This window comes from Lepidochelys kempii, chromosome 2, assembly GCF_965140265.1.
Source record: "Lepidochelys kempii isolate rLepKem1 chromosome 2, rLepKem1.hap2, whole genome shotgun sequence".
Lineage (NCBI taxonomy): Eukaryota > Metazoa > Chordata > Testudines > Cheloniidae > Lepidochelys > Lepidochelys kempii.
Genome location: NC_133257.1, coordinates 73,524,219 through 73,534,087, shown reverse-complemented (window position 1 = coordinate 73,534,087; position 9,869 = coordinate 73,524,219). Strand labels below are relative to the sequence as shown.

At 39.4% G+C, this 9,869-nt stretch overlaps 1 protein-coding gene across 1 annotated transcript; it reads right to left on the bottom strand.

Annotated features, from left to right (window-relative positions):
• Positions 1-6,713: 6,713 nt before the first annotated feature.
• On the bottom strand, positions 6,714-9,593 carry SNAI2 (snail family transcriptional repressor 2). The gene is made up of 3 exons (XM_073329416.1): positions 9,371-9,593; positions 8,237-8,782; positions 6,714-7,333 (listed from the first exon to the last, which is right to left on the bottom strand). The coding sequence occupies exons 1-3, from the start codon at positions 9,447-9,449 to the stop codon at positions 7,152-7,154; spliced, it is 807 nt and encodes a 268-aa protein (XP_073185517.1). The 5' UTR covers positions 9,450-9,593; the 3' UTR covers positions 6,714-7,151.
• Between the last annotated feature and the right edge of the window lie 276 nt (positions 9,594-9,869).

Sequence of the window (9,869 nt, the reverse complement as noted above, 5' to 3'; positions counted from 1 at the left end):
CTTGATTATAACAAGTGGCAGTCACAAAAAACAATTAGCAGTAAAGTTAGCACACTCAGCAGAAAGGTTAGGGACTCAATCAGTCTGCAGACTGTTCTGAAATGTCCCTCCAAGTAAGGTTGCAGTGATTTTGCTTGCTCGTTTGAGTTCACAGATTGGTTAACTGCATGCCTGATTACCTGATGAGAATGTGCACATGCCTGTTTGTACACACAGAGGTCTGTGCATTCAATTTTGCAAGAGAAGCCGACCAAAAAATCTGGTTCTTAGGGTATCAAATGCTGTGGGATTTTTCTGATCATTCCACCTCCTCTATTCCCTACCCCAATGGACTTCCAAACTGGCACATCATTTTAAAAGGACCTTTGGTTCCAAACAGCAAAGGTCCAACTAGAGGTGGCATCTATTGGGCATCTAGACAATTATTTGCTTTCCAAAAGCCCATGTTGTGAATGGCACTTATTCTAATTAATGCTCCTTTAACTGCTGCAATCATGTAAAGGGGTCCTAAAGTGACTTTACACTAGAGTAGTGTAAAGTGGCCTGAGCATAAATGAGAGGTACATAGAGTATCTTTTCCCTTAACAAAAGAGAGGGGAGGAGTGTCCTTTTTAGGACATTTGCCAGGCAGATTAAGGGCCTTATCCAGCCCTTCTTGCTTAGTGTTTGTCTACTCAGTTGAGTAATGTGCTTTATGGGGTGTGATTTCTAAAGTTCACTAACATGTTTCAAATTAGTTGGCCTGAGTAGTCCTGCTGGTGGACACTAACGGTTCCCTAGTGCATTTTAATATAGTACTGTTTCAAACAGCATTTACATTACAGGGCACCAATTAATACACAACACATTAGTGTGCTTTAGAAATCACACTTCAATCAAGCACAGTACCCCACCATGTAGACAAGCCTGTGGTCTGTACACAGAGAAGACACTTGATGATGTCTATAGGGTAAAAGGGAATGGAGACAAGAGAAACGAAGAGTGGATCATAGAATCATAGAATAGAATATCAGGGTTGGAAGGGACCTCAGGAGGTCATCTAGTCCAACCCCCTGCTCAAAGCAGGACCAATCCCCAATTTTTGCCCCAGATCCCTAAATGACCCCCTGAAGGATTGAACTCACAACCCTGGGTTTACCAGGCCAATGCTCAAACCACTGAGCTATCCCTCCCCCAGCGTACAAACAAAACAGCATGAAGTTGGAGGCCAAAGTTGCATTTTCCAGTGCTTTTTGTCTTTCTGAGAGCTAAGAAAAGAGAAAAAGGGAAAGCCACAAAAAAAGCACTTGTATATGTTTTTGTTTCCAAAAAGCTGAAAGGAAGAGGAGGAAGCCACAAAACAGTATCAGTCGGGGTAATGTTGCTGGAGCACTGGTGAGACAGAAAGAAAAGAGATGACTGAACCACCAAACAACAGACAAACAAAATCAAAGATTTTTTGGCCGGATTGTGACTGACCTTATATGGGTGTCCAGGGAGGGGATGTGGGTGGGGAAGAGAGGATAATGCAAAGACCGGTCCTTGCACTTGAGGGGAAAAAATTGCAGGCTATTTGTACTTTTCATATTGTCCCAAAGAGGGCAGGGAGGAGGCAGGCTTTGGCCCTCCACACTGGCAGAGCAAGCCAGGTGCACCTGGAGGAGGATGCAACCTTTGCGCTTATGTTACACACTGGGAACTTGGAGGGATTGTGTTTGCCTCAGATACAGTCCTCTCTGCGCTTCCACTTTGGGCAGTGTAACGCTCCCCCACTTCGCACAGGAATAATCTAACCCTTTTCATGTATAAAGACTCCTGTTGGCAATGAGAGGGGAACAAGGGAATAGTGCATACCCTAAATAAGGCTGAGGAGGCAGATGGGGCATTAACTTTACTAAGGAGAAGGGACTGAGAATACAAGCATCCTTCATTTATACTAGTCATGCTCTGCTGTTATAGGATAGGCAATTCTCTGTCCTTTCTCTTCATGTTACCTCATAATAGTTTCCAGAACCTTCACATAGCCCATCAGTGATGTGTGGCATCAAGTCATTCACTTCATTTGTTTTTATTTCTTGCATTTAAAAATACATATACAAGTTGAAATGTTTCTCCTCTTCCACCTTCAAGGTTCCTGTCACATAGGATTATAATTCACAGATTTAGTTACAAATTGCATTTTTAAAATGGTATTAAGATTTTAAATCATAGGACAATAAATAAATACAAACAAACAATTTTTAAAGGGATACAAATTTTAATTCCTTCTAAGAATAGAAATTGTATATTTTAATATGAAATACTGATTGGCCCTGTGATTAAGGACTTTGTAAGCACACACCCTCTCCTCGAGCGCACACCCCTCATGCCTGGACATGGAGCCCCTATTGGCACTCTGCCTCAGATCTGTATCTTCGCCAGACTCCCCCTCATGGAGCTCTGGGACTTGGCCCTCCAGCCAGGTCAAGTCAAATTTCAAATCAAGGTGCAAACAAATCTTCCAACTAACAGACCTTCCACCCCTCTCAGGCGTCACTGTCGTTCCCTTGTTGACCCTACTCCAGGGCTTCCCTTGAGGACCCTAATCTGCTCCGGTTGTGTTCTTCCTCTGTTGTTACCTGTGTGGTTATACCCTGTCACAGGCCTTCTCTCCACCAGAGACACCTGTCTCTTCAGCAGTCCCTCCCCAACTTAGCTCCCTCAGTCTACTTATAAGGCCTAGCTCTGCTCCCTCTAGCCATGAGGTAATTAGTTACTCACACCCCAGGTGCAGACTGTGACTAATTGGGGTGCTTTTTCTTGCCTTGTACGTGATGGGGGTCAGCTCCATCACAGCCTGGGAATTCAAAAGATTGGGATTCAATTTCCAACTCCTCCATCATCTGTTTTATCTGTTGAGGGTAACGTCTTTGGGGTTAGCTGCTGTTTCTTTATTATGTGATTGTATAGTTCCTAACATAATTGGGCCTTGATCTTGGCTGAGGCTACCAAGCACTATCATAACACGAGTAACAGTGAAATAAGAATATCTAAACACAAAGACTTCCTGGTGATTTATTCTGAGAGGTATGCCTCATCACTGTTTTAAACAACCTACTGCACGCTACAGAGACTCCAGTGAGCTGCCTTTCTAAACATTGGATTGGCTGAGAGTCAGGACAGTTCTAGCGTGTTTGTTGTTTTCTTCTTCATCATCATCATCATCATCTTCTGTGAAGCACATGTTACTCCCTAAAGTGTTTGGGTTGAAAACAAATAAATAAATCCTTGTCACAAATCTACTGGTGTTTAACTAGTTGCTGATGAACGGAAAGAGCAAAGGTATATGCAGCATGTAAGGATCACATCATGACACGTTTATAGCTGAAGGTCCAAATAAGACCTCTCAGTATCCTTAGCCTCCAGGTAGGTTTGATAAGGGCCTATTTATAGTTGAGAAAGGGAGCTCATAACACTCGGAAATCCTGCAGATATTCAGATGCTTGCAAATACTGACCTCTACCATGCAGGCTGCTTTATAGTAGTGGCTGGCTTATTGGTAGCCCCAACTCTCATTCAAAAAATCATAAAAAGAAAAGGAGGACTTGTGACACCTTAGAGACTAACAAAATTTATTGGAGCATAAGCTTTCGTGAGCTACACGTGTGACAGGTGCCACAAGTCCTCCTTTTCTTTTTGCGAATACAGACTAACACGGCTGCCACTCTGAAACCTGTCATTATTCAAAAAATCATGACATTCAATTCTGGGCTTCTCAAAAGTGGAAAGCTATTGACAAAATGGGGAGTTCAGAAAAGAGTAACAACAACTATTAGGGAGCCGGAACAATTGTCGTTCACAGAAATATTTAAAAAAAAACTAATTATGCATAGTAGGGATTGGAGATGTCTAGCAGGAGCTGTGACAATAGTCAAAAATTACCAAGCACAGAGCAAAATTCTCCTGCAAACTCCCAGTAAATCTGCATGCATCCCAGAATAGAATTTGGTTCATAGAGCTGAATTATTTGGGCCGGAATAAGGGGCATAACGAGGAGGAATACAATGAAATTAAGAAAGGAATATTTTAGGCTAAATATTGTGGGAAACATCCTGACAGTGAGAGTAGCATAATCTCTTATGAAAGTAGTGTCATTCCATTACTTGGAATACTTAAAACTAGACTGGATAAAGCACTAGCAATGTACTGTTGGAACTATATTTTTGAAAGGAGGAATTAAAGGATGCAACAAGGCTGTTCCATCTCTGTGTTCTATGATTACGTGCATGTGGGGCAGATAATCTTAATTTACACCTTCCAAATCAGTCCAGTAGCTCTTGTGTACAGTTTAGCAAACTATGTTTTAATGATGCTAAGGTCTGATCCTGTTCCCATGGAAGACAATGGAAACATTTTTATTGAATTCAGTCAAAAAGAAGCTGGTCTTTAGCCTATTTAGTTTTACTGGGGAACCTAAAGAATTGAAAGTATAAGTGTGAATTGAAACAATAGCAAGTTCCTTTCTAAAGTCAGGTGCATGCAAGTAGAAGAACAAAACCAAAATGTTTGCAGTGAAAATAGGAAATAAAGTTACACAGAACACTTGTTTACTGTCACAGCTTTACCATTCACACAGAAAAACTTTACTCTGAAAAGGCAAAGCTGATCAAATTGCTTTCAGAGACCTAAGAACTTCAAAGTGAGTAACATGTAAGTGTAGATCAATAGAGTAACCATATGATACTTTTCAAGGGTATTTGATGCCTTCACAGGTTCATTTCAAAATGCTACCTCACAAATTCTCACTGATCTTCATTGCACTTAATTTTTAAATTTGCATTCCTTGCTGTTTATCCTTCCTATGCTATCGAGCTACTTCCTGCAGAAATAATTTGCCCTAATGAAAGAAGAGGGTAATGTTATTTTACAGCTGTTTGCTGTATCTGAAAATCTTCATCCGAGTTAGGGTTATTGAAATGCAGTACTTCCTGTGGGCAGAATTAAAGATCTTTTACTGTGCAGATATGCATAAAGAAAATTCAAATGTAATATTCCAAATGCCCTATTAAAGTGCTCTATTGTAGGAACTAAAGATGTAGATATGGTAACAAATATGATTATGTTGAAATGGCAATTTCTTATTCAAGAAATCTGTTCCTTGTGCGCACTGTAAGTCTTATCTGCTTGTTCTACTGACAATGTTATAATTTTACTACTTTTTCTTCTTGTTAGCATGGTAGAGTATGTGTTACACCCTTGTAAATTAGATCCCAGTTTGTATTTATCAGAATCATAGCTGTGCATTTTATAAAATGTCCAGTGTTATTTTGTATCAGTTAGTGTAATGGACCAGCATTTGTTTATGTCACGCTTTGTCACACTTTTAGAGTCAAGTCCTAGAAATCTCAATTAATCCACCTAAGAAAAACCTATTACTGTTTATGGCTAGCTGTGAATCAATATATACAATTATTTCTCTGATTTAGTAGCTCAGTGCTTCTTTGATTCTACATCTATAAATACATCCTCACCAAATATTCAGCTGATATAGTCTCAGATGTAAAGCATTATGATGACACTTTTGCTATCTATGAATATTTTATAAAAACAATTGTTTAAAAAAACCCTTTGAAGCAATTTATATTTCTGAAACCTTCTAATAAAATATACAATATATTGTGACTGGAATACTGTTCTTAAAGGACATGATCTAAACTCCATGGAACTATGAAATACTCCCGTCGACTCCAATGAACTTTGGATCAGGCCCAAATTTGTAAGCTCAATGTATAACGAAAAGATGGTTACAAAACTGTGGTTATTGTAATGATCCTAATGTAATTGGAGCATCTTAACTCTTAAAAATGCAATAAAACAAAATGTTTCTCTTTTAATCAGGGCTCTTGGCAAAATAGATATTGATTGGGTGTAAAGAGAGTGTAATGGTGTTTTAAAGTAGCCTTCTTAAATGCTTTGTAAAAAAACATCCCCCAAAGGATCATTTTTCTTATTCATGCTCAACAATCATGAACTAACAATTCATATTTGCAAATCAGTTTCCATCTTCATGTTTTTAATGAAAAACCACTTTCTTTGTTTGCATGTTTCATACTCTCAATAATTCAGATAAAGGCTTTGTACTTAGAACAAACAACAGAGATCTTACTCAAAAATGTTTATTGTAAAAAAGTGGCTAGCAAACAACATAACAAAATGCACTTCACACTTTCTTCAAGTTACCTACAGGTGCTGCTATAGGCAACACTTCACTTTCATTCACAACACATTCAGTCATATAAAAATAAAAATGTTTACATTATGTCCACATACTTTACAAAACCATTAATAGAAAAGGCACTTGGAGGGGCACTGCTGAAGATATTGCATTTTCTTTGTGCATTTCAAAAAAGTTTTTTTTAAAAAAATCATTGTCAAACTCCCATGAACCCCCCTCTCTTGCACTTATTCCCGTTTAAAAAAAAAGATTAAAGTTTAGAGGAACTCTTCCATATTAAAAGTTGGGTCAAGCATGCACCAGGAATGTTTGAAGCTACAGTCTATTTTTTAAAGGCACAAACTTTTAAAATACGGCAGATAATTTTTCATACATTCCATAATGTGTTTTCTCCTCTTCTTTGAACTATTCAGATTTAAAGCATTTCAGATCATCAATAAAGGCCTTAGTTTTTAATAAAAAAACAACTAGTAATATTAGACATTTACTAAAGTAAACTTAAAATACTTTATAAGGCACCTGAGATACATGTTGTCTGGCAAATTCTCTTGGAGTAGGATTTTTATTATTATTTCCTCTTTAAATACTGTTTCTTTGGTTGAAATGGTTTGGCAGGAATGTACTGTTAACTCTTTGCAACTTTTCTTAGTAAGATAAGTCTATGCACATTTGGCTTCATCGCTGAAGAAGGCTGATCATGCTTCTTCCTTATGATCTATCTGAAATGTCATGCATGGCTCTTTCCCCCTCATATTTCAGAATTCACACTTAAGTAATTTAGCACAAATACTTAAGCTAATTTGTACTGACATTATAAGTTCTTCCACTTTTTGGGGGTGGGCTGGGGTCAGGGGAGGCGGTTGGGAAGCAGAAGAGAAAATGCCTTTGGGTTTCCACTTATCATTTGCAACAGGAGTGGAGAAATGCATTGGATCCCGGTAAACATTGACTGCAAGACTCAGTGTGCTACACAGCAGCCAGATTCCTCATGTTTGTGCAGAAGAGACATTCTGGAGAAAGTTTTGGAGCAATTTTTGCACTGGTATTTCTTCACATCTGAATGGGTCTGCAGATGAGCCCTCAGGTTCGATCTGTCTGCAAATGCTCTGTTGCAATGAGGGCATGAAAAAGGCTTCTCTCCTAAAAAAACGTTAAAAAAAAGAGTTAAGCATTTAAAGCAATAAGTACCCCTGGGGACAGCCCCATTTTCCCTTGGTAAACAAAAATGATTTGTTTAAATAATTGAAGTGTGTAATAAAAAGGTGAGCATGCTGCAGATATTACAGTTACTGCTCAAAGCACTGCTGACTGTACTGAGACATTTCAGACTTGTCAGAGAATACTGCTCGGTGTGGTCTTGAAAGACAAGCTGCTGACGCTTTCTGCCTCAACAGGTGCAGCCAGAGCCTGTAGGTTGGGCTCCTCCCAACATTTCCAAATGTTCCTTCTGTTCATTTCGGCTGTCCTGTGTTATGTCTAGAGCAGCATAAATTACTTAAGATAGGGGCTACAACTAGAAATGCAGCAACAGCTGTTCAGACACAACACTGTGCCCAATGTTACACCAAACTCATTGTCTTAGCAAAAAACTTTGGTAAGGATTTGTTTCCGTTAGCAACATTTGTATTCCTTGATTGCTTCACTGAGCAGACACTTGTATAAATTTTAGGGTTCGGTGTTTTCTAACTGATCCTTGGGTAAAACTGAGCCTTGTATATATACACAACACTTCCCAAAGCCTAAATGTGAGCCTGAAGTCACTGTGGCCAAATCTTCACCTGGTGTAAATTGGCAAAAAATGACATTGACTTTAGTGAGGCTATGCTGATTTACACCAGTAGAGGACCTGGTCCACGAATGTGAGATATTGTTACAACAGAGTGCGAATTTTGTACTTTAATGATGCTTTAAAAATAGCTAGGAAATAACTGTCCAGGTAAACATCAATAACATGTTAAGGACCCTAGTATTTGCCCAAGACAAAACAAGCTGCATCCTGGTGGGATAAAATTGACACATTGCATTTCTAATAGATTTTCTTACCCGTATGAGTTCTGATGTGTCCTTGAAGTAACCAGGGTCTAGAGAAAGCCTTGCCACAGATCTTGCAGACACAAGGTAGTGTGTGGGTCCTGATGTGCATCTTAAGGGCTCCTAGGCTTACATACTCTTTGTCACAGTACTTGCAGCTGAACGATTTCCTAGACTGGGCATCACAGTGCAGTTGCTTATGTTTGGCCAGTCCAGAGAAAGTTGAATAGGTCTTGTTGCATAAACTGCACTGAAACTTTTCAGCTTCAATTGCATGGGGATCTGAAAGCTTTGACTGGATTCTCTCTTCTTCATCACTAATGGGACTTTCTGAGCCACTGTGATCCTTGGATGAGGTGTCGGAGGGTGGAGGTGGACTAACTCTTCCCAAGGATGAGGGGTATCCAGAAAGAGGAGAGAGGTCATTGGGTAACGGGGATGGTAGCAGCCCAGTTGTAGTCCACACAGTAATTGGATTGTAAGCTACTGAGCTCAGGATCTCTGGCTGTGGTATGATAGGCATTGGATAGCTCTCATACAGGTATGGTGAAATGATCACTGGAGAAGAAGAAAGAAGAAAGTATTAGGAAAAGTGGAAAATTGCTTTAAAGGCAGTAAAATAAATGCCTAGAGGTTTAACAAGCGCAGAAGTCAAGCACTATGAACATTATACAATTATATGTGAAGAGGATTAAATGAGTAAAAATGCTACATATATATACAGATGCAGGCGTACACACACAGTGCACTTAAACGAGCACAATATGGTTTGGAGGGTCTAGTCAAAGAAACATGCTGTTTCTAAATTCATGCAGTCTAACACATTCAGCAGCCAAGCTTTCAAACTGATTTGTGTAGAAGTTGGAACTTCCATTGATAACATGAACAGAACAGGGAAAATGTAAATCCACATAAAATAAAATAATTGGGTTCCATTCAATGAGCAAACTTTTTAAAGTTGGCAGTGTTTCATTCTGACTGGCACTTACATGTTTTTCAAAAATCGTTTTAAGCAGCTAGAAAATGCTAGGAAGAAACCAAATCTTGCCCTGCGATATGAAAACTAAAAAGTAACCCCCTTCACTGCCAGGGAATAAAAACAACTTCAGCTTTCATTCACAGCGGCATATGTTTTAATCTTATTACCTGTGTGAGTGTCCAGTTTACTGTAATTTGGCTTCTTGGATGAATTGAAATGCTTCTTGACCAGGAAAGATCGTGGCATTTTGAATGCAGAATTTCTCCTTCTTCCAGAATCTCCTTTCAGTTTAGAATAACGGTCCCCAGATCGTGTGCAGCACACAGAATCACTGCTAGCACATTGGTCCCTATAGTATTGTCTACTCAGCTCAATCCATGCAGTAAAATTGTGTAGTGGCAGTGCAGAGAGGCTCCTTGAAAAGTGCTGTAAATATCCACTAGTCAGGTGCAGGAGGGGAGGGCCAAGGTTTTCTTTTCATCCAATCGCTTCTGAATTTGCTCAAGCACTTTTACAAACTCAGCCTGTTTTGCTGGGAGGGTTTTCTTTCTCTTTGCAAGAAGGATCCAATCCCTGCTACAAGTTAAGGATTTGGTTCAGGTTTCAGCTCCTCCCACTGGGACAGCTGTGAACAGAGGAAGAATCTGTTGTCAGAGTGAATTATTC

Bases quoted from the DNA above. Each gene is read 5' to 3' on its own strand.
- SNAI2 (XM_073329416.1), bottom strand. From the start codon at position 9,449: ATGCCACGATCTTTCCTGGTCAAGAAGCATTTCAATTCATCCAAGAAG. The intron at 8,783-9,370 runs GTAATAAGATTA...CTTCTTCTCCAG, and splicing joins TAAACTGGACACTCACACAG to TGATCATTTCACCATACCTG. The intron at 7,334-8,236 runs GTAAGAAAATCT...ACGTTTTTTTAG, and splicing joins ACACATCAGAACTCATACGG to GAGAGAAGCCTTTTTCATGC.